General features: G+C 47.2%; 1 protein-coding gene across 1 annotated transcript in view; it reads right to left on the bottom strand.

The window, feature by feature from the left end:
• LOC142475365 (erythropoietin-like) overlaps nucleotides 1-21,657 on the bottom strand; it is a 47,469-nt gene extending 25,812 nt beyond the window's left edge. The window contains exons 1-3 of the mRNA XM_075581277.1: nucleotides 21,271-21,657; nucleotides 14,062-14,149; nucleotides 5,494-5,624 (exon numbers count right to left, since the gene is read on the bottom strand). Of these exons, the coding sequence (XP_075437392.1) occupies nucleotides 5,494-5,624; nucleotides 14,062-14,131 (201 nt within the window). The 5' untranslated portion in view covers nucleotides 14,132-14,149; nucleotides 21,271-21,657. The remainder of the gene's footprint in view (nucleotides 1-5,493; nucleotides 5,625-14,061; nucleotides 14,150-21,270) is intronic.
• Between the last annotated feature and the right edge of the window lie 3,869 nt (nucleotides 21,658-25,526).

Genomic DNA, 25,526 nt, shown 5'->3' with positions numbered 1-25,526 from the left:
CACACACACACACATCACTATACACACACATCACTATACACACACACACACACACATACATCACTATACACACACACACACATCACTATACACACACACACATACATACATCACTATACACACACACACACACACACACATCACTATACACACACACACACATCACTATACACACACACACACACACACACATCACTATACACACACACACACACACACACACACATCACTATACACACACACACACACACACACATCACTATACACACACACACACATCACTATACACACACACACACATCACTATACACACACACACACACACACACACACACACACATCACTATACACACACACACACACACACACACACACACAACCCCCCCACACACACGGTGTTACATACATTAGCGGGGCTCACAGTGTTAGCAGCACATCTCCCGCTCTCTTCCCCACCGGTCCCGGAGGCTCCGCCTCTTCCTGTTTCCCGCGCTTTCACCCCCTCCCCCCCCTCCACGTGGGAGCTGCCGGACGGGTGAGGGAGCGGCCGGACGGGTGAGGGAGCGGCCGGACGGGTGAGTGAGCGGCCTTCACCTCACCTCCCTTCACCTTCCCTCACACACTTCCCCTCCACCGCCCCCCCGGTGCCGCTACAGTCAGCGGGGGAGCGAGCGAGCGCCAGGGACACAGCGGGGGAGCGGCCACAACACGCTGCCTCCCGCCTCAGATCCACATGGGAGCTGCCGGACGGGTGAGGGAGCGGCCTTCACCTCCCCTCACCCACCCCTCACCCCCGATCACCTCCCCTCACCTCCCCTCACTCCACTTCCCCTCCCTTCCACATCCCCTCCACCCCCCTTCACCTCCCCTTCACCTCCCCTCCACTTCACCCCATCTTCACCTCCCCTCCAACCCCCCCTTAACCTGTCCTCCACCCTCCCCTTAACCTGTCCTCCACCCCCCCTTAACCTCCCCTCCACCCCCTCCCCTCCACCCTCCCCTCCACCCCCCCCTTCAGCTCCCCTCCACCCCCCCCTTCAGCTCCCCCCCACCCCCCCCTTCAGCTCCCCCCCCTTCACCTCCCCTCCCTCCACCCCCCCCCCTTCACCTCCCCTCCACCCCCCCCCCCCTTCACCTCCCCTCCACCCCCCCCTTCACCTCCCCTCCACCCCCCCCTTCACCTCCCCTCCACCCCCCCCCTCCCCTTCACCTCCACCCCTCCCCTTCACCTCCACCCCTCCCCTCCACCCCCCTTCACCTCACCTCCACCCCCCCTTCACCTCCCCTTCACCTCCCCTCCACCTCCCCTCCTCCACCCCCCTTCACCTCACCTCCACCCCCCCTTCACCTCCCCTCCACCCCCGCTTACCTCCCCTCCACCCCCGCTTCACCTCCCCTCCACCCCTACCTTCACCCCCACCTTCACCCCCCCCCCACCTTCACCCCCCCCTCCACCCCCACATTCACCGCCCCCTTCACCCCCACCTTCACCCCCCTTCACCCCCACCTTCAACCCCCTTCACCTTCCCTTCACTCCCCCCTTACAACCTCCCACCTCCCCACCACCCCCCCCCCTTCCCACCTTCCTACCACCTCCCCCCCTTACCACCACCTCCCCCCCCTCACCACCCATCCTCCTCACCTCCCCTCCGACCTCGCCTCCGCCCCCCTTCACCTCCCCTCACCACCCCTCACCACCCCTCCGACCTCACCTCCCCTCCTTCAATGCCTTTCGTCCGCCCTCCTGCCTCTGCCTTTCGCCCACCCGCACTTCTGCCTTTCACCCGCCCACCGCTCACACCCCTGCGCCACACAGCCGCCGCACGCACTCAACAGACACCCGCCACACTCGACACACACCCGCCGCCTCTCACCCACCCCACACACTCGACACACACCTGCCGCATCCTGCCGACCCACAGCCAGCACTCACTACCCACGCGCCACCCGTACTGAACACCCACCTGCCGCCTCACACCTGCTCACACCCTAGCAGGACCCCCACCCACAGCCAGCACTCACTACCCACGCGCCACCCGTACTGAACACCCACATGCCGCCTCACACACGCTCACACCCTAGCAGGACACACGCCTCACATTTTCACATCACTTATGTCACCAAAATATACATTGTACTGTGGTGTGTTTACAATAAACCATTTTTATACAACATCGTATTACATTTTCTTCCATCTTTCTTTTCAGCATTATTATCCAACCTTTCCAACAAACAGTCACCTATTGTTCCACCATTTATAAATAATACTACCTATTACGCATTTACATCCCGGGCAACGCCGGGTCTCTCAGCTAGTAATATATATTATCTGTAACTGCTACATACGCCTATAATATATATTATCTGTAACTGTTACCCCCTCTATGCTATATCCCCTGGTGTATGGCCATCACTGGGGGTTTTTGGGAGTCGGGTTCCAGCTGTTTCAGTGTAGCTCTTTTTGGCTATCTGGTTGCTTTTCTGGTTTTTGTTTTTATATTATAAAGATTAATTTCCCTTTTTCCTGCGTCCTTTTTCTTTTTTTTGGGGGGGGGGATTATCCTGTGATTCCAGAACCAGCCTCCAAAGTTGGTTACTTTAAGAACCACAAGTCTTTTTACCTTCACATAAAGTGTGAGTGCTCATTTAGCATTTAGCATTCTGCGGTTACTCACACATACAGTATCACACTATCTGCGTCTGACCCACTGAGAATACCCTACGGTGAGCCTGTGCGACACTGCGAGTCCTGCCGCTGGAGACGGTATACACCATCAGAGGCGTCCTGGTAACGGAGACTCTGTAACACCCGTGTGGTTAAACTTAGTAACCGAAATGCCCGCTGGACTTCGTCATATGCGAGTGCCATACTTTCTCTGCTCAGACTGCTATATACAGTATTTATACAGTATTACACTATTATGCGCCTTTTTCTGTTCTCTATATATTTCCAATTCTGATGAGATTCTGCGCATTTGGAACCTTCTTCCTCAACTACTCCAGTGGCCCAGAACGAACCCATTTGTTATCCGGTGCGGCACCCATCAAGGAAATCCATATATTTGGACTATAACGTATCCTTCTAGCTCACAGTTTTTTTGCGCTTGTTTTTTCTCCCTTTTTATTACCCCATATAACTCCTCCTATTACCCCATATAACCTGTCCCTATAACTCCTCCTGTTACCCCATATAGCCCCTCCCTATCACTCCTCCTATTACCCCATATAACCGATCCCTATAACTCCTCCTATTATCCCATATAACCGCTCCCTATAACTCCTCCTATTACCCCATATAACCGCTCCCTATAACTCCTCCTATTACCCCATATAACCTGTCCCTATAACTCCTCCTATTACCCCATATAACCTGTCCATATAACTCCTCAAATTACCCCATATAACCTCTCCCGATACCTTCTCCTATTACCCTATATAACCGCTCCTTATAATCCCATATAACTGCTCCCTGTAACCCCTCCTACTACCCCATATACCCCTCCCTATAACTCCCCCTATTACCCCATATAACCTCTCCCTATAACCCCTCCTATTACCTCATATACCCCTCCCTATAACTCCCCCTATTACCCCATATAACCTCTCCCTATAACCCCTCCTATTTCCTCATATACCCCTCCTTATAACTCCCCCTATTACCTATCTACTATAGCTGATGGGTGACTGGGCTATTTCTCAGGTCTCTGAACATATCACATCTTTCTGTATCCAGGGGACCAGCGCCCACATATTTCCTCTTATTTTGGGTGATTTACCAGCTAACTGGAGGCCCTATTAGCCCTCCCCTAACCCTAACCCTATTAGCGTACCCTTTATATGTTCTTCTTACTCTATTTTACGGGGTCTTCCACCAGATCTCCAGAAGGGGTGGAGAAGAGCCCCGAGCGGATTACACGCCATTATAGCGGATTACACGTCATTTTGCCCGCATGCCATCTGCCCCATACAGATTTCCAGGGCCTGCCCTTACATGAGGCTTGCGGCCAGTTGAAGGCCCCCCCTCTATCGTATTTGAGTGGGCCCAGCGGCAGCTACAGTTGATGTAGTATCCAATATACAGATGTCCTGCTCCGGCTGGCCAGACACCTCTCCCCTGCTGCCCTCTTATCTCTGACCTGTGTTCACGCTACTGTCCCACTCATTCGCATCTCAGTCTGATGAGGAGGAGAGGCGTCAACAGATATTATTCCACAGAAACTCACCCAATATAAACAGGAAATACTGGGTGAGCCTCCATAACACCCTACACACGCACACGCACACGCACGCACGCGCGGACAAGCACACATATATACTGTATACACACACAATACATATATAATCTGCTAAAGGCAATATATATATATACACACACTATACAAAAACATATTACTCCTCCTACCCTCTCCTTACCCCTCCGTATTACCCCATCTACTCTCTCCTTACCCCTCCTAACCTCTCCTTATCCCTCCCTATAACCCCTCCTACCCCTCCCTATTACCCCTCCTACCCTCTACTTACCCCTCCTACCCTCTCCTTATCCCTCCCTATAACCCCTCCTACCCTCTCCTTACCCCTCCCTATTACTCCTCCTACCCTCTACTTACCCCTCCTACCCTCTCCTTATCCCTCCCTATAACCCCTCCTACCCTCTCCTTACCCCTCCCTATTACCCCTCTTACCCTATACTTACCCCTCTTACCCTCTCCTTATCCCTCCCTATTACCCCTCCTACCCTCTACTTACCCATGCTTATTACCCCTACTACCCTCTCTTTACCCCCCCATTACCCCTCCTACTGTCTCCTTACACCTCCTTTTTACCCTTCCCTATTACCCCCTCCCTATTACCCCCTCTCTCTTACCCCTTCCTATTACCCTCTTCCTATTACCCCCTCTTTATTACCCCTCCCTACTACCCCCTCCCTATTACTCCCTCCCTCTTACCCCCACCCTATTACCCCTCCCTATTACCACCTCCCTGTTACCCTCTCCCTGTTACCCCTTCCTCTTACCCCTCCCTATTACCCCTCCCTAATACCCCCTTCCCTATTACCCATCCCCTTACATGTCCCTATTACCCCTCCCTAATACCACTCCACTTCCATCTCCCTATTACTCTTCCCTTTTACCCTCCCTATTACCCCTCCTTACTTCTCCCTATTACCCCCCCTTTTACCGCTCCCTATTACCCCTCCCTATTATTCCTCCCTACTACACCTCCCTAATACTCATTCCTAATACTCCTCCCTAATACTCCTCCCTAATACCCCTCCCTAATACCCCTCCCTAATACTCCTCCCTAATACTCCTCCCTAATACTCCTCCCTAATACTCATTCCTAATACTCCTCCCTAATACTCATTCCTAATACTCCTCCCTAATACTCCTCCCTAAAACTCCTCCTTAAATTCCTGCCCACACTATTTTAATAACCTCTCCCCATAGCATTACTCCTCCCTAGTAATGCTGCAGTTACTCCTCTCCTACTCACCATTGCTACTTCGGCCTCCCGTGCTTCAGTAACGTACCTCTCCAGTACCCGGCTGTCGCAGATTGGCTGGGAGGGGGCGGATGTAACGAGTTTCAGGTTAACGAGCAAAATTAACAGCAGGGCATGTAATCCTATAACACACAACATAGAGTGGTACTGAGTATCTCTATACACCGGTAATGAATACGCTGCGCTGTATAATGATGCAGAGTATCTATACACTGATAGTGATCACGCAGCACTGTATAATGATGCAGAGTATCTATACACTGATAATGATCACGCCGCGCTGTATAATGATGCAGAGTATCTATACACTGATAAGGATCATGCCGCGCTGTATACTGATATACAGTATACAGTGTGTTAGTAATGTATACGGTCTGTTAGAGTAATGTATACAGAATACGGAGTGTTACAGCATTGTATACAGTATATAAAGTGTTAGAGTAATGCATACAGTGTATAGGGTGTCACAGTAATGTATACAGTATATGGGGCATTACAGTAATGCACACAGCAGGCAGGGAAGGGTTAGTACTAAGATGGGGAAGTAGAAGTGAGTGTTACAGTAATGCACACAGCAGGCAGGGAAGGGTTAGTACTAAGAAGAGGAAGTAGAAGTGAGTGTTAGAGTAATGCACACAGCAGGCAGGGAAGGGTTAGTACTAAGATGGGGAAGTAGAAGTGAGTGTTACAGTAATGCACACAGCAGGCAGGGAAGGGTTAGTACTAAGATGGGGAAGTAGAAGTGAGTGTTACAGTAATGCACACAGCAGGCAGGGAAGGGTTAGTACTAAGATGGGGAAGTAGAAGTGAGTGTTACAGTAATGCACACAGCAGGCAGGGAAGGGTTAGTACTAAGATGGGGAAGTAGAAGTGAGTGTTACAGTAATGCACACAGCAGGCAGGGAAGGGTTAGTACTAAGATGGGGAAGTAGAAGTGAGTGTTACAGTAATGCACACAGCAGGCAGGGAAGGGTTAGTACTAAGATGGGGAAGTAGAAGTGAGTGTTACAGTAATGCACACAGCAGACAGGGAAGGGTTAGTACTAAGATGAGGAAGTAGAAGTGAGTGTTACAGTAATGCAGACAGCAGGCAGGGAAGGGTTAGTACTAAGATGGGGAAGTAGAAGTGAGTGTTACAGTAATGCACACAGCAGGCAGGGAAGGGTTAGTACTAAGATGAGGAAGTAGAAGTGAGTGTTACAGTAATGCAGACAGCAGGCAGGGAAGGGTTAGTACTAAGATGGGGAAGTAGAAGTGAGTGTTACAGTAATGCACACAGCAGGCAGGGAAGGGTTAGTACTAAGATGGGGAAGTAGAAGTGAGTGTTACAGTAATGCACACAGCAGGCAGGGAAGGGTTAGTACTAAAATGGGGAAGTAGAAGTGAGTGTTACAGTAATGCACACAGCAGGCAGGGATGGGTTAGTACTAAGATGGGGAAGTAGAAGTGAGTGTTACAGTAATGCACACAGCAGGCAGGGAAGGGTTAGTACTAAGATGGGGAAGTAGAAGTGAGTGTTACAGTAATGCAGACAGCAGGCAGGGAAGGGTTAGTACTAAGATGGGGAAGTAGAAGTGAGTGTTACAGTAATGCACACAGCAGGCAGGGAAGGGTTAGTACTAAGATGGGGAAGTAGAAGTGAGTGTTACAGTAATGCACACAGCAGGCAGGGAAGGGTTAGTACTAAGATGGGGAAGTAGAAGTGAGTGTTACAGTAATGCACACAGCAGGCAGGGAAGGGTTAGTACTAAGATGGGGAAGTAGAAGTGAGTGTTACAGTAATGCACACAGCAGGCAGGGAAGGGTTAGTACTAAGATGGGGAAGTAGAAGTGAGTGTTACAGTAATGCACACAGCAGGCAGGGAAGGGTTAGTACTAAGATGGGGAAGTAGAAGTGAGTGTTACAGTAATGCACACAGCAGGCAGGGAAGGGTTAGTACTAAGATGGGGAAGTAGAAGTGAGTGTTACAGTAATGCACACAGCAGGCAGGGAAGGGTTAGTACTAAGATGGGGAAGTAGAAGTGAGTGTTACAGTAATGCACACAGCAGGCAGGGAAGGGTTAGTACTAAGATGGGGAAGTAGAAGTGAGTGTTACAGTAATGCACACAGCAGGCAGGGAGGGGTTAGTACTAAGATGGGGAAGTAGAAGTGAGTGTTACAGTAATGCACACAGCAGGCAGGGAAGGGCTTGTACTAAGATGGGGAAGTAGAAGTGAGTGTTACAGTAATGCACACAGCAGGCAGGGAAGGGTTAGTACTAAGATGGGGAAGTAGAAGTGAGTGTTACAGTAATGCACACAGCAGGCAGGGAAGGGTTAGTACTAAGATGGGGAAGTAGAAGTGAGTGTTACAGTAATGCACACAGCAGGGAAGGGTTAGTACTAAGATGAGGAAGTAGAAGTGAGTGTTACAGTAATGCACACAGCAGGCAGGGAAGGGTTAGTACTAAGATGGGGAAGTAGAAGTGAGTGTTACAGTAATGCACACAGCAGGCAGGGAAGGGTTAGTACTAAGATGGGGAAGTAGAAGTGAGTGTTACAGTAATGCACACAGCAGGCAGGGAAGGGTTAGTACTAAGATGGGGAAGTAGAAGTGAGTGTTACAGTAATGCACACAGCAGGCAGGGAAGGGTTAGTACTAAGATGGGGAAGTAGAAGTGAGTGTTACAGTAATGCACACAGCAGGCAGGGAAGGGTTAGTACTAAGATGGGGAAGTAGAAGTGAGTGTTACAGTAATGCACACAGCAGGCAGGGAAGGGTTAGTACTAAGATGGGGAAGTAGAAGTGAGTGTTACAGTAATGCACACAGCAGGCAGGGAAAGGTTAGTACTAAGATGGGGAAGTAGAAGTGAGTGTTACAGTAATGCACACAGCAGGCAGGGAAGGGTTAGTACTAAGATGGGGAAGTAGAAGTGAGTGTTACAGTAATGCACACAGCAGGCAGGGAAGGGTTAGTACTAAGATGGGGAAGTAGAAGTGAGTGTTACAGTAATGCACACAGCAGGCAGGGAAGGGTTAGTACTAAGATGGGGAAGTAGAAGTGAGTGTTACAGTAATGCACACAGCAGGCAGGGAAGGGTTAGTACTAAGATGGGGAAGTAGAAGTGAGTGTTACAGTAATGCACACAGCAGGGAAGGGTTAGTACTAAGATGGGGAAGTAGAAGTGAGTGTTACAGTAATGCACACAGCAGGCAGGGAAGGGTTAGTACTAAGATGGGGAAGTAGAAGTGAGTGTTACAGTAATGCACACAGCAGGCAGGGAAGGGTTAGTACTAAGATGGGGAAGTAGAAGTGAGTGTTACAGTAATGCACACAGCAGGCAGGGAAGGGTTAGTACTAAGATGGGGAAGTAGAAGTGAGCGTTACAGTAATGCACACAGCAGGCAGGGAAGGGTTAGTACTAAGATGGGGAAGTAGAAGTGAGTGTTACAGTAATGCACACAGCAGGCAGGGAAGGGTTAGTACTAAGATGGGGAAGTAGAAGTGAGCGTTACAGTAATGCACACAGCAGGCAGGGAAGGGTTAGTACTAAGATGGGGAAGTAGAAGTGAGTGTTACAGTAATGCACACAGCAGGCAGGGAAGGGTTAGTACTAAGATGGGGAAGTAGAAGTGAGTGTTACAGTAATGCACACAGCAGGCAGGGAAGGGTTAGTACTAAGATGAGGAAGTAGAAGTGAGCGTTACAGTAATGCACACAGCAGGCAGGGAAGGGTTAGTACTAAGATGGGGAAGTAGAAGTGAGCGTTACAGTAATGCACACAGCAGGCAGGGAAGGGTTAGTACTAAGATGGGGAAGTAGAAGTGAGTGTTACAGTAATGCACACAGCAGGCAGGGAAGGGTTAGTACTAAGATGGGGAAGTAGAAGTGAGTGTTACAGTAATGCACACAGCAGGCAGGGAAGGGTTAGTACTAAGATGAGGAAGTAGAAGTGAGTGTTACAGTAATGCACACAGCAGGCAGGGAAGGGTTAGTACTAAGATGGGGAAGTAGAAGTGAGTGTTACAGTAATGCACACAGCAGGCAGGGAAGGGTTAGTACTAAGATGGGGAAGTAGAAGTGAGTGTTACAGTAATGCACACAGCAGGCAGGGAAGGGTTAGTACTAAGATGGGGAAGTAGAAGTGAGTGTTACAGTAATGCACACAGCAGGCAGGGAGGGGTTAGTACTAAGATGGGGAAGTAGAAGTGAGTGTTACAGTAATGCACACAGCAGGCAGGGAAGGGCTTGTACTAAGATGGGGAAGTAGAAGTGAGTGTTACAGTAATGCACACAGCAGGCAGGGAGGGGTTAGTAATAAGATGGGGAAGTAGAAGTGAGTGTTACAGTAATGCACACAGCAGGCAGGGAAGGGTTAGTACTAAGATGAGGAAGTAGAAGTGAGCGTTACAGTAATGCACACAGCAGGCAGGGAGGGGTTAGTACTAAGATGGGGAAGTAGAAGTGAGTGTTACAGTAATGCACACAGCAGGCAGGGAGGGGTTAGTACTAAGATGGGGAAGTAGAAGTGAGTGTTACAGTAATGCACACAGCAGGCAGGGAAGGGTTAGTACTAAGATGGGGAAGTAGAAGTGAGTGTTACAGTAATGCACACAGCAGGCAGGGAAGGGTTAGTACTAAGATGGGGAAGTAGAAGTGAGTGTTACAGTAATGCACACAGCAGGCAGGGAAGGGTTAGTACTAAGATGGGGAAGTAGAAGTGAGTGTTACAGTAATGCACACAGCAGGCAGGGAAGGGTTAGTACTAAGATGGGGAAGTAGAAGTGAGTGTTACAGTAATGCACACAGCAGGCAGGGAAAGGTTAGTACTAAGATGGGGAAGTAGAAGTGAGTGTTACAGTAATGCACACAGCAGGCAGGGAAGGGTTAATACTAAGATGGGGAAGTAGAAGTGAGTGTTACAGTAATGCACACAGCAGGGAAGGGTTAGTACTAAGATGGGGAAGTAGAAGTGAGTGTTACAGTAATGCACACAGCAGGCAGGGAAGGGTTAGTACTAAGATGGGGAAGTAGAAGTGAGTGTTACAGTAATGCACACAGCAGGCAGGGAAGGGTTAGTACTAAGATGGGGAAGTAGAAGTGAGTGTTACAGTAATGCACACAGCAGGCAGGGAAGGGTTAGTACTAAGATGGGGAAGTAGAAGTGAGTGTTACAGTAATGCACACAGCAGGCAGGGAAGGGTTAGTACTAAGATGGGGAAGTAGAAGTGAGTGTTACAGTAATGCACACAGCAGGCAGGGAAGGGTTAGTACTAAGATGGGGAAGTAGAAGTGAGTGTTACAGTAATGCACACAGCAGGCAGGGAAGGGTTAGTACTAAGATGGGGAAGTAGAAGTGAGTGTTACAGTAATGCACACAGCAGGCAGGGATGGGTTAGTACTAAGATGGGGAAGTAGAAGTGAGGGTTACAGTAATGCACACAGCAGGCAGGGAAGGGTTAGTACTAAGATGGGGAAGTAGAAGTGAGTGTTACAGTAATGCACACAGCAGGCAGGGAAGGGTTAGTACTAAGATGAGGAAGCAGAAGTGAGTGTTACAGTAATGCACACAGCAGGCAGGGAAGGGTTAGTACTAAGATGGGGAAGTAGAAGTGAGCGTTACAGTAATGCACACAGCAGGCAGGGAAGGGTTAGTACTAAGATGGGGAAGTAGAAGTGAGTGTTACAGTAATGCACACAGCAGGCAGGGAAGGGTTAGTACTAAGATGGGGAAGTAGAAGTGAGTGTTACAGTAATGCACACAGCAGGCAGGGAAGGGTTAGTACTAAGATGGGGAAGTAGAAGTGAGTGTTACAGTAATGCACACAGCAGGCAGGGAAGGGTTAGTACTAAGATGGGGAAGTAGAAGTGAGTGTTACAGTAATGCACACAGCAGGCAGGGAAGGGTTAGTACTAAGATGAGGAAGTAGAAGTGAGTGTTACAGTAATGCACACAGCAGGCAGGGAAGGGCTAGTACTAAGATGGGGAAGTAGAAGTGAGTGTTACAGTAATGCACACAGCAGGCAGGGAAGGGTTAGTACTAAGATGGGGAAGTAGAAGTGAGTGTTACAGTAATGCAGACAGCAGGCAGGGAAGGGTTAGTACTAAGATGGGGAAGTAGAAGTGAGTGTTACAGTAATGCACACAGCAGGCAGGGAAGGGTTAGTACTAAGATGGGGAAGTAGAAGTGAGTGTTACAGTAATGCACACAGCAGGCAGGGAAGGGTTAGTACTAAGATGGGGAAGTAGAAGTGAGTGTTACAGTAATGCACACAGCAGGCAGGGAGGGGTTAGTACTAAGATGGGGAAGTAGAAGTGAGTGTTACAGTAATGCACACAGCAGGCAGGGAAGGGCTAGTACTAAGATGGGGAAGTAGAAGTGAGTGTTACAGTAATGCACACAGCAGGCAGGGAAGGGTTAGTACTAAGATGGGGAAGTAGAAGTGAGCGTTACAGTAATGCACACAGCAGGCAGGGAAGGGTTAGTACTAAGATGGGGAAGTAGAAGTGAGTGTTACAGTAATGCACACAGCAGGCAGGGAACGGTTAGTACTAAGATGGGGAAGTAGAAGTGAGTGTTACAGTAATGCACACAGCAGGCAGGGAAGGGTTAGTACTAAGATGGGGAAGTAGAAGTGAGTGTTACAGTAATGCACACAGCAGGCAGGGAAGGGTTAGTACTAAGATGGGGAAGTAGAAGTGAGTGTTACAGTAATGCACACAGCAGGCAGGGAAGGGTTAGTACTAAGATGAGGAAGTAGAAGTGAGTGTTACAGTAATGCACACAGCAGGCAGGGAAGGGTTAGTACTAAGATGGGGAAGTAGAAGTGAGTGTTACAGTAATGCACACAGCAGGCAGGGAAGGGTTAGTACTAAGATGGGGAAGTAGAAGTGAGTGTTACAGTAATGCACACAGCAGGCAGGGAAGGGTTAGTACTAAGATGGGGAATTAGAAGTGAGTGTTACAGTAATGCACACAGCAGGCAGGGAAGGGTTAGTACTAAGATGGGGAAGTAGAAGTGAGTGTTACAGTAATGCACACAGCAGGCAGGGAAGGGTTAGTACTAAGATGGGGAAGTAGAAGTGAGTGTTACAGTAATGCACACAGCAGGGAAGGGTTAGTACTAAGATGAGGAAGTAGAAGTGAGTGTTACAGTAATGCACACAGCAGGCAGGGAAGGGTTAGTACTAAGATGGGGAAGTAGAAGTGAGTGTTACAGTAATGCACACAGCAGGCAGGGAAGGGTTAGTACTAAGAAGAGGAAGTAGAAGTGAGTGTTAGAGTAATGCACACAGCAGGCAGGGAAGGGTTAGTACTAAGATGAGGAAGTAGAAGTGAGTGTTACAGTAATGCACACAGCAGGCAGGGAGGGGTTAGTACTAAGATGGGGAAGTAGAAGTGAGTGTTACAGTAATGCACACAGCAGACAGGGAAGGGTTAGTACTAAGATGGGGAAGTAGAAGTGAGTGTTACAGTAATGCACACAGCAGACAGGGAAGGTTAGTACTAAGATGAGGAAGTAGAAGTGAGTGTTACAGTAATGCACACAGCAGGCAGGGAAGGGTTAGTACTAAGATGGGGAAGTAGAAGTGAGTGTTACAGTAATGCACACAGCAGGGAAGGGTTAGTACTGAGATGAGGAAGTAGAAGTGAGTGTTACAGTAATGCACACAGCAGGCAGGGAAGGGTTAGTACTAAGATGGGGAAGTAGAAGTGAGTGTTACAGTAATGCACACAGCAGGCAGGGAAGGGTTAGTACTAAGAAGAGGAAGTAGAAGTGAGTGTTAGAGTAATGCACACAGCAGGCAGGGAAGGGTTAGTACTAAGATGAGGAAGTAGAAGTGAGTGTTACAGTAATGCACACAGCAGGCAGGGAGGGGTTAGTACTAAGATGGGGAAGTAGAAGTGAGTGTTACAGTAATGCACACAGCAGACAGGGAAGGGTTAGTACTAAGATGGGGAAGTAGAAGTGAGTGTTACAGTAATGCACACAGCAGACAGGGAAGGTTAGTACTAAGATGAGGAAGTAGAAGTGAGTGTTACAGTAATGCAGACAGCAGGCAGGGAAGGTTAGTACTAAGATGGGGAAGTAGAAGTGAGTGTTACAGTAATGCACACAGCAGGCAGGGAAGGGTTAGTACTAAGATGGGGAAGTAGAAGTGAGTGTTACAGTAATGCACACAGCAGACAGGGAAGGGTTAGTACTAAGATGGGGAAGTAGAAGTGAGTGTTACAGTAATGCAGACAGCAGGCAGGGAAGGTTAGTACTAAGATGGGGAAGTAGAAGTGAGTGTTACAGTAATGCACACAGCAGACAGGGAAGGTTAGTACTAAGATGAGGAAGTAGAAGTGAGTGTTACAGTAATGCAGACAGCAGACAGGGAAGGGTTAGTACTAAGATGGGGAAGTAGAAGTGAGTGTTACAGTAATGCACACAGCAGACAGGGAAGGTTAGTACTAAGATGAGGAAGTAGAAGTGAGTGTTACAGTAATGCAGACAGCAGGCAGGGAAGGTTAGTACTAAGATGAGGAAGTAGAAGTGAGTGATCAGGTTCCTAACATTAGCCAAACTTACTCAGCACTTTCCTGCACACGGAAGAGTCTCCACGTGTTGTCCTTGAGAAGCGAAATATCAGCGTGTTCATAGCACACGGGACACGCGTCTGAAATGATATTGTACATGGAAGCTGAATACGGTCACGGACAGATAGAAGGAGGAGAGGGGACAGTGACAGGGGGAAGGAGGAGAGGGGACAGTGACAGAGAGAAGGATGAGAGGGGACAGTGACAGAGAGGAGGAGGAGAGGGGACAGTGACAGAGAGAAGGAGGAGAGGGGACAGTGACAGAGAGAAGGAGGAGAGGGGACAGTGACAGAGAGAAGGAGGAGAGGGGACAGTGACAGAGAGAAGGAGGAGAGGGGACAGTGACAGAGAGAAGGAGGAGAGGGGACAGAGAGAAGGAGGAGAGGAGACAGTGACAGAGAGAAGGAGGAGAGGGGACAGTGACAGAGAGAAGGAGGAGAGGGGACAGTGACAGAGAGAAGGAGGAGAGGGGACAGTGACAGAGAGAAGGAGGAGAGGGGACAGTGACAGAGAGAAGGAGGAGAGGGGACAGTGACAGAGAGAAGGAGGAGAGGGGACAGAGAGAAGGAGGAGAGGGGACAGTGACAGAGAGGAGGAGGAGAGGGGACAATGACAGAGAGAGGGAGGAGAGGGGACAGTGACAGAGAGAAGGAGGAGAGGGGACAGTGACAGAGAGAGGAAGGAGAGGGGACAGTGACGGAGAGGAGGAGGAGAGGGGACAGTGACGGAGAGGAGGAGGAGAGGGGACAGTGACAGAGAGAAGGAGGAGGGGGGACAGTGACAGAGAGAAGGACGAGAGGGGACAGTGACAGAGAGGAGGAGGAGAGGGGACAATGACAGAGAGAGGGAGGAGAGGGGACAGTGACAGAGAGAAGGAGGAGAGGGGACAGTGACAGAGAGAAGGAGGAGAGGTGACAGTGACGGAGAGAGGAGGAGAGGGACAGTGACAGAGAGAAGGAGGAGAGGGGACAGAGAGAAGGAGGAGGGGGGACAGTGACAGAGAGAAGGAGGAGAGGGGACAGTGACAGAGAGGAGGAGGAGAGGGGACAGTGACAGAGAGAAGGAGGAGAGGGGACAGCGACAGAGAGGAGGAGGAGAGGGGACAGTGATAATGATCATACTGCTCTGTATAATGATAATGAGTATCTATACACTGATCATGATCACGCTGCGTTGTATAATGATGTTGAGTATCTCTATACTCTGATAATGATTTGTGGGGTGTGCCACTAACTTATTAGCGAAACGCAGCCCAAACCACAAACCTAAATCTCATCCTGGGAGTATCCCTACAGTCCCACCCCCTCCCAACACTGCCCACAATTTTCCATTTGTCCCAGTATCCGAAGAGGAGATTATACAAGCGCTCCTCAAACTAAAACTAAGCAGCCAATGTGGACCCGACTTACTACAATCTAGGTTCCTACGACTTGGTGCCCCAGCCATTGCCAAAACAATTGCGTCCATAGTCACCTCCATCCTGTCTGCAGGCCATATCCCTAAGACCTGGAAAACTGCCAGAGTTGTCCCAATCTTCAAAAGTGGGGACACAAACACTGTCTCAAACTACAGGCCAATCTCACTTCTCCCAATTCTATCCAAAGTTATGGAAAAATGTGTCCAATCCCAATTAAGCGATTTCTACACCAAGACAAATTTCCCTAGCCAATTCCAATCTGGCTTTCGCCCCAAACACCCCACCGTAACTACCCTGCTAAAAGTTTGCAATGAGACCCAGTGTGGGATGGAACGGGGACAACTCACTGGTGCAGTATTCCTAGAGTTTGCAAAGGCTTTTGCCACAGTTGATCATGTTATCCTGCTTAACAAACTCCAGAGCTCTGGGATAGGGAAACATGCTTTAAACTGGTTTCAGTCCTACCTATCAGGAAGATCCCAACATGTGTCCATCTCAGGCTCTAACTCCAACCCCCTGGATATCACCTGTGGTGTCCCGCAAGGCTCTGTTCTGGGGCCCCTACTCTTCTCAGTGTTCATTAATGATCTTCCCACAGCTTGTAAGGAAGCCTCAATACACATGTACGCAGACGACACAATCCTATATGCACACAGCCATAGCCTCTCTGACCTTCAACACATACTTCAGTCTGACTTATTGAGACTCGAAAATTGGATTTCCCAAAACAAACTGTTTTTAAACACTGACAAGACTGTAACAATGGTATTTGGGACAAAGACTAAATTTGTAAAGCTTCCAGTGACTGAGCTCCTGATCAGAACCAGCGCTAACACCACCCTAACACCTGTCACTAGTTTTAAATACCTGGGCTTATGGTTTGACTCCCACTTAACATTCGGGATGCACATTGATACCCTGACATACAAAACCTACGCCAAACTAGGTGTACTTTACAGGAACAAATCCTCCCTAAGCCTCCTGGTCAGAAAGCGTATTGTATAGTAGATGCTAATGTCAATTATCGACTATGGGGACATAGTATATGGCTCGGCACCTCAAACCCACCTTAGCAAACTTGACACCCTCTACAAATCAATTTGTCGCTTTGTTCTCCAATGCAACTACAGCACACATCACTGCGAAATGCTCAAAGAACTAGATTGTCCATCACTAGAGTCTAGGCGCAAAGTTCACCTTTCCTGTCTCGCCCTCAAATACTTTCTGGGCAAGCTACCCAGCTACCTGAACAAGCTCCTCACCCCTACCACATGCAGCACCTATCACCTGAGATCAGACTCCAAAAGGTACCAAGGGTCAGCAAAGTATCCGGCCGCTCCTCCTTCTCTTACCGTGCTCCCCAAAACTGGAACAACCTACCGGAGACTCTCATATCCTCCACCAGTTTAAGCTCTTTCATAACTAAAGCTGTCTCACATTTTAATCTAGTCTGTAACTGTTACATACATCTATAATATATATTATCTGTAACTGTTACATACGCCTATAATATATATTATCTGTAACTGTTACATACATCTATAATATATATTATCTGTAACTGTTACATACGCCTATAATATATATTACCTGTAACTGTTATATACGCCTATAATATATATTATCTGTAACTGTTACATACATCTATAATATATATTATCTGTAACTGTTACATACATCTATAATATATATTATCTGTAACTGTTACATACGCCTATAATATATATTATCTGTAACTGTTACATACATCTATAATATATATTATCTGTAACTGTTACATACGCCTATAATATATATTACCTGTAACTGTTATATACGCCTATAATATATATTATCTGTAACTATTACATACGCCTATAATATATATTATCTGTAACTGTTACATACGCCTATAATATATATTATCTGTAACTGTTACATACGCCTATAACATATATTACCTGTAACTGTTATATACGCCTATAATATATATTATCTGTATCTGTTACATACGCCTATAATATATATTACCTGTAACTGTTACATACGCCTATAATATATATTATCTGTAATGGTTACATACACCTATAATATATATTATCTGTAACTGTTACATACGCCTATAATATATATTATCTGTAACTGTTACATACGCCTATAATATATATTATCTGTAACTGTTACATACGCCTATAATATATATTATCTGTAACTGTTACATACGCCTATAATATATATTATCTGTAACTGTTACATACGCCTATAATATATATTATCTGTAACTGTTACATACGCCTATAATATATTTTATCTGTAACTGTTACATACGCCTATAATATATTTTATCTGTAACTGTTACATACGCCTATAATATATATTATCTGTAACTGTTACATACGCCTATAATATATATTATCTGTAACTGTTACATACGCCTATAATATATATTATCTGTAACTGTTACATACGCCTATAATATATATTATCTGTAACTGTTACATACGCCTATAATATATATTATCTGTAACTGTTACATACGCCTATAATATATATTATCTGTAACTGTTACATACGCCTATAATATATTTTATCTGTAACTGTTACATACGCCTATAATATATTTTATCTGTAACTGTTACATACGCCTATAATATATATTATCTGTAACTGTTACATACGCCTATAATATATATTATCTGTAACTGTTACATACGCCTATAATATATATTATCTGTAACTGTTATATACGCCTATAATATATATTATCTGTAACTGTTACATACGCCTATAATATATATTATCTGTAACTGTTACATACGCCTATAATATATATTTCCTGTAACTGTTACATACGCCTATAATATATATTACCTGTAACTGTTACATACGCCTATAATATTTATTATCTGTAACTGTTACATACGCCTATAATATATTTTATCTGTAACTGTTACATACGCCTATAATATATTTTATCTGTAACTGTTACATACGCCTATAATATATATTATCTGTAACTGTTACATACGCCTATAATATATATTATCTGTAACTGTTACATACGCCTATAATATATATTATCTGTAACTGTTACATACGCCTATAATATATATTTCCTGTAACTGTTACATACGCCTATAATATATATTACCAGTAACTGTTACATACGCCTATAATATATATTTCCTGTAACTGTTACATACGCCTATAATATATATTATCTGTAACTGTTACACACGCCTATAATATATATTACCTGTAACTGTTACATACGCCTATAATATATATTATCTGTAACTGTTACATACGCCTATAATATATTTTATCTGTAACTGTTACATACGCCTATAATATATATTATCTGTAACTGTTACATACGCCTATAATATATATTATCTGTAACTGTTACATATGCCTATAATATATATTATCTGTAACTGTTACATACGCCTATAATATATATTATCTGTAACTGTTACATACGCCTATAATATATATTATCTGTAACTGTGACATACGCCTATAATATATATTATCTGTAACTGTTACATATGCCTATAATATATATTATCTGTAACTGTTACATACGCCTATAATATATATTATCTGTAACTGTTACATACGCCTATAATATATATTACCTGTAACTGTTACATACGCCTATAATATATATTATCTGTAACTGTTACATACGCCTATAATATATATTATCTGTAACTGTTACATACGCCTATAATATATATTACCTGTAACTGTTACATACGCCTATAATATATATTACCTGTAACTGTTACATACGCCTATAATATATATTATCTGTAACTGTTACATACGCCTATAATATATATTATCTGTAACTGTTACATACGCCTATAATATATATTATCTGTAACTATGCATCCAATGTCCTGTATATAATGTATAACCTGCTCACATATGTAACTATGTATTATTTGTTATAACTCTGTGCCCAGGACATGCGTGAGAACGAGAGGTAACTCTCACCGTATTACTTCCTGGTAACACGTGTTATAAATTAAATGATCACACTGCGCTGTATAATGATGCAGAGTATCTATACACTGATAATGATCACGCTGCGCTGTATAATGATGCAGAGTATCTATACACTGATAGTGATCACGCCGCACTGTATAATGATGCAGAGTATCTATACACTGATAATGATCACGCTGCGCTGTATAATGATGCTGAGTATCTATACACTCATAATGATCACGCTGCGCTGTATAATGATGCAGAGTATCTACACACTGATAGTGATCACGCTGCGCTGTATAATGATGCAGAGTATCTACACACTGATAATGGTCACGCTGCGCTGTTTATTGATGCAGAGTATCTATACACTGATAGTGATCACGCCGCACTGTATAATGATGCAGAGTATCTATACACTGATAATTATCACGCTGCGCTGTATAATGATGCTGAGTATCTATACACTCATAATGATCACGCTGCGCTGTATAATGATGCAGAGTATCTACACACTGATAGTGATCACGCTGCGCTGTATAATGATGCAGAGTATCTACACACTGATAATGGTCACGCTGCGCTGTTTATTGATGCAGAGTATCTATACACTGATAGTGATCACGCCGCGCTGTATAATGATGCAGAGTATCTATACACTGATAGTGATCACGCCGCACTGTATAATGATGCAGAGTATCTATACACTGATAGTGATCACACAGCGCTGTATAGTGATGCAGAGTATCTATACACTGATAATAATCACAGTGCGCTGTATAATGATGCAGAGTATCTATACACTGATAGTGATCACGCCGCGCTGTATAATGATGCAGAGTATCTATACACTGATAGTGATCACGCCGCGCTGTATAATGATGCAGAGTATCTATACACTGATAGTGATCACGCCGCGCTGTATAATGATGCAGAGTATCTATACACTGATAGTGATCACGCCGCGCTGTATAATGATGCAGAGTATCTATACACTGATAATGATCACGCCGCGCTGTATAATGATGCAGAGTATCTATACACTGATAATGATCACGCCGCGCTGTATAATAATGCAGAGTATCTATACACTGATAATGATCACGCTGCGCTGTATAATGATGCAGAGTATCTATACACTGATAGTGATCACGCTGCGCTGTATAATGATGCAGAGTATCTATACACTGATAGTGATCACGCCGCGCTGTATAATGATGCAGAGTATCTATACACTGATAATGATCATGCCGCGCTGTATAATGATGCAGAGTATCTATACACTGATAATGATCACGCCACGCTGTATAATGATGCAGAGTATCTATACACTGTATAATGATCACGCTGCGCTGTATAATGATGCAGAGTATCTATACACTGATAATGATCACGCCGCGCTGTATAATGATGCAGAGTATCTATACACTGATAGTGATCACGCCGCGCTGTATAATGATGCAGAGTATCTATACACTGATAATGATCACGCCGCGCTGTATAATGATGCAGAGTATCTACACACTGATAATGATCACGCCGCGCTGTATAATGATGCAGAGTATCTATACACTGTATAATGAATCCCTTATTGTATGTTCCACGCTGGGTGTTTATTAAATATCTCACCAAATGACTTTGGGTAATCCTGTCTATATATACTCACATATGGGACTATATATATACACTTACATGCAGGGCTGTAATTATACTCACACACAGGACTATATATATAGAGGTATACCCCCCGCCCCCCTTGCAGCGCGCCGGGAGCTGATAATTAGCGTTGCAGATTAATTACCTTACCAGTTACACCCATGCCCGAACCTTCATACCCTGGGGTGCCTCCTCCTCCATCGCACAGCACCCCGCGCCCCGTGGCGCCCTCTCCCGAACAGCAGCAGGAACACCCGCCGGGAGTCACAATCCAGTTTGGGATCGAAATCCAGAAACCCCAACGTTTAAAAGGGAGAACAAAAAGCCCAACCCACCCCCCCGAGGAAATGTGGGGGACCCCGAAGCGAGCGGCGTGGTGTGGGGAGAGCGGGGGGGACACGGCGGGGGTGCGGGGGTTCCCGTTCTCTGGGTTTGTCGCTGAGGAGCCTCGGTAGCATGGGGCAGAGATGTACGTGCGGGCAGGAGATAACCGCGGTTAATGTTTGACAGGAGGTTTGGGGGGAGAGTGACGCCGGGTCTGTGTGCCTGCGCCTGACGCCGACGCCGACAGTCTTTCCTTTTCTTCTAACTGACCGTGGAACGGGAAACGTGGACATCCTGAGGAAAGAGAAGGGGGGGGGTGGGAAAGTGGGGGGGGGGTCTCCTTACTGTCCCGTCCGAGAGGAAGGAGACACAGAGGGACGGAGGCGCGTCAGCACGGCTCACTGTGTGTCAGCAACACAACATCCCGCGCGGGAGAGGAGCGCTGTGCGATGCACCGCCGCATACCTCACCTCCGTATACCACACCTCTGCACCTCCGTATACCACACCTCTGCACCTCCGCATACCTCACCTCCGTATACCACACCTCTGCACCTCCGCATACCTCACCTCCGTATACCACACCTCTGCACCTCCGCATACCTCACCTCCGTATACCACACCTCTGCACCTCTGTATATCTCACTGCACCTCCGTATACCTCACCTCTGCACCTCCATATATCACACCTCTGCACCTCCGTATACCTCACCTCTGCACCTCCATATACCTTATCTCTGCACCTCCATATACCTCACCTCTGCACCTCCATATACCTCATCTGTGCATCTCCATATACCTCACCTCTGCACCTCCATATACCACACCTCTGCACCTCCGCATACCTCACCTCCGTATACCACACCTCTGCACCTCTGTATATCTCACTGCACCTCCGTATAACTCACCTCTGCACCTCCATATATCACACCTCTGCACCTCCGTATACCTCACCTCTGCACCTCCATATACCTTATCTCTGCACCTCCATATACCTCACCTCTTCACCTCCATATACCTCATCTGTGCATCTCCATATACCTCACCTCTGCACCTCCATATACCACACCTCTGCACCTCCGCATACCTCACCTCCGTATACCTCACCTCTGCACCTCCATATACCACACCTCGGCATTTCCGTATACCACACCTCTGCACCTCCATATACCTTACCTCTGCACCTCCATATATCTCACCTCTGCACCTCCATATATCTCACCTCTGCACCTCCATATATATCTCACTAATGCACCTCCATATATATCTCACCTCTGCACCTCCATATATATCTCACTTCTGCACCTCCATATATATCTCACCTCTGCACCTCCATATATCTCACCTCTGCACCTCTATATATCTCACCTCTGCACCTCCATATATCTCACCTCTGCACCTCCATATATATCTCACCTCTGCACCTCCATATATATCTCACCTCTGCACCTCCATATACCTCACCTCTGCACCTCCATATACCTCACCTCTGCACCTCATATATCTCACCTCTGCACCTCCGTATACCTCACCTCTGCACCTCCATATATCTCACCCCTGCACCTCCATATACCTCACCTCTGCACCTCCATATACCTCACCTCTGCACCTCCATATACCTCATCTCTGCACCTCCATATATATCTCACCTCTGCACCTCCATATACCTCACCTCTGCACCTCCATATACCTCACCTCTGCACTTCCATATACCACACCTCTGCCCCTCCATATATCTCACCTCTGCACCTCCATATACCTCCCCTCTGCACCTCCATATACCTCATCTCTGCACCTCCATATATATCTCACCTCTACACCTCCATATATCTCACCTCTGCACCTCCATATATCTCACCTCTGCACCTCCATATACCTCACCTCTGCACCTCCATATACCTCACCTCTGCACCTCCATATACCACACCTCTGCCCCTCCATATATCTCACCTCTGCACCTCCATATACCTCCCCTCTGCACCTCCATATACCTCATCTCTGCACCTCCATATATATCTCACCTCTGCACCTCCATATATCTCACCTCTGCACCTCCATATACCTCACCTCTGCACCTCCATATACCTCATCTCTGCACCTCCATATATATCTCACCTCTGCACCTCCATATACCTCACCTCTGCACCTCCATATACCTCACCTCTGCACCTCCATATACCACACCTCTGCCCCTCCATATATCTCACCTCTGCACCTCCATATACCTCCCCTCTGCACCTCCAAATACTTCACCTCTGCACCTCCATATATCTCACCTCTGCACCTCCATATATCTCACCTCTGCACCTCCAAATACTTCACCTCTGCACCTCCATATATCTCACCTCTGCACCTCCATATATCTCACCTCTGCACCTCCATATATCTCACCTCTGCACCTCCATATACCTCACCTCTGCACCTCCATATATCTCACCTCTGCACCTCCATATATCTCACCTCTGCACCTCCATATATCTCACCTCTGCACCTCCATATACCTCATCTCTGCACCTCCATATACCTCACGTCTGCACCTCCATATACCTCACCTCTGCACCTCCATATACCTCACCTCTGCACCTCATATATCTCACCTCTGCACCTCCATATACCTCACCTCTGCACCTCCATATACCTCACCTCTGCACCTCCATATATCTCACCTCTGCACCTCCATATACCTCACCTCTGCACCTCCATATACCTCACCTCTGCACCTCCATATATCTCACCTCTGCACCCCCATATACCACACCTCTGCACCTCCGTATACCACACCTCTGCACCTCCGCATACCTCACCTCCGTATACCACACCTCTGCTTCTCCTCCTCCTCTCTGTCACTGTCCCCTCTCCTCCTTCTCTCTGTCACTGTCCCCTCTCCTCCTTCTCTCTGTCACTGTCCCCTCTCCTCCTTCTCTCTGTCACTGTCCCCTCTCCTCCTTCTCTCTGTCACTGTCCCCTCTCCTCCTTCTCTCTGTCACTGTCCCCTCTCCTCCTTCTCGCTGTCACTGTCCCCTCTCCTCCTCCTCTCTGTCACTATCCCCTCTCTTCCTTCTCTCTGTCACTGTCCCCTCTCCTCCTTCTCTCTGTCACTGTCCCCTCTCCTCCCTCTCTCTGTCGCTGTCCCCTCTCCTCCCTCTCTGTCACTGTACCCTCTCCTCCTTCTCTCTGTCACTGTCCCCTCTCCTCCTTCTCTCTGTCACTGTCCCCTCTCGTCCTCTCTGTCACTGTTCCCTCTCCTCCTTCTCTCTGGCACTGTCCCCTCTCCTCCTCCTCTCTGTCACTGTCCCCTCTCCTCCCTCTCTCTGTCACTGTACCCTCTCCTCCTTCTCTCTGTCACTGTCCCCTCTCCTCCTTCTCTCTGTCACTGTCCCCTCTCCTCCTTCTCTCTGTCACTGTCCCCTCTCCTCCTTCTCGCTGTCACTGTCCCCTCTCCTCCTCCTCTCTGTCACTATCCCCTCTCTTCCTTCTCTCTGTCACTGTCCCCTCTCCTCCTTCTCTCTGTCACTGTCCCCTCTCCTCCCTCTCTCTGTCGCTGTCCCCTCTCCTCCCTCTCTGTCACTGTACCCTCTCCTCCTTCTCTCTGTCACTGTCCCCTCTCCTCCTTCTCTCTGTCACTGTCCCCTCTCGTCCTCTCTGTCACTGTTCCCTCTCCTCCTTCTCTCTGGCACTGTCCCCTCTCCTCCTCCTCTCTGTCACTGTCCCCTCTCCTCCCTCTCTCTGTCACTGTACCCTCTCCTCCTTCTCTCTGTCACTGTCCCCTCTCCTCCTTCTCTCTGTCACTGTCCCCTCTCCTCCTCTCTCACTGTCCCCTCTCCTCCCTCTCTCTGTCACTGTCCCCTCTCCTCCTTCTCTCTGTCACTGTCCCCTCTCCTCCTTCTCTCTGTCACTGTCCCCTCTCCCCCTTCTCTCTCTGTCCCCTCTCCTTCTCCCTGTCACTGTCCCCTCTCCTCATTCTCTCTGTCACTGTCCCCTCTCCTCCTTCTCTCTGTCACTGTCCCCTCTCCTCCTTCTCTCTGTCACTGTCCCCTCTCCTCCTTCTCTCTGTCACTGTCCCCTCTCCTCCTTCTCTCTGTC

Source organism: Ascaphus truei, unplaced genomic scaffold (assembly GCF_040206685.1).
Source record: "Ascaphus truei isolate aAscTru1 unplaced genomic scaffold, aAscTru1.hap1 HAP1_SCAFFOLD_1191, whole genome shotgun sequence".
NCBI classification, from domain to species: Eukaryota; Metazoa; Chordata; class Amphibia; order Anura; family Ascaphidae; genus Ascaphus; species Ascaphus truei.
This window is presented reverse-complemented; position numbering and strand designations above follow the sequence as displayed.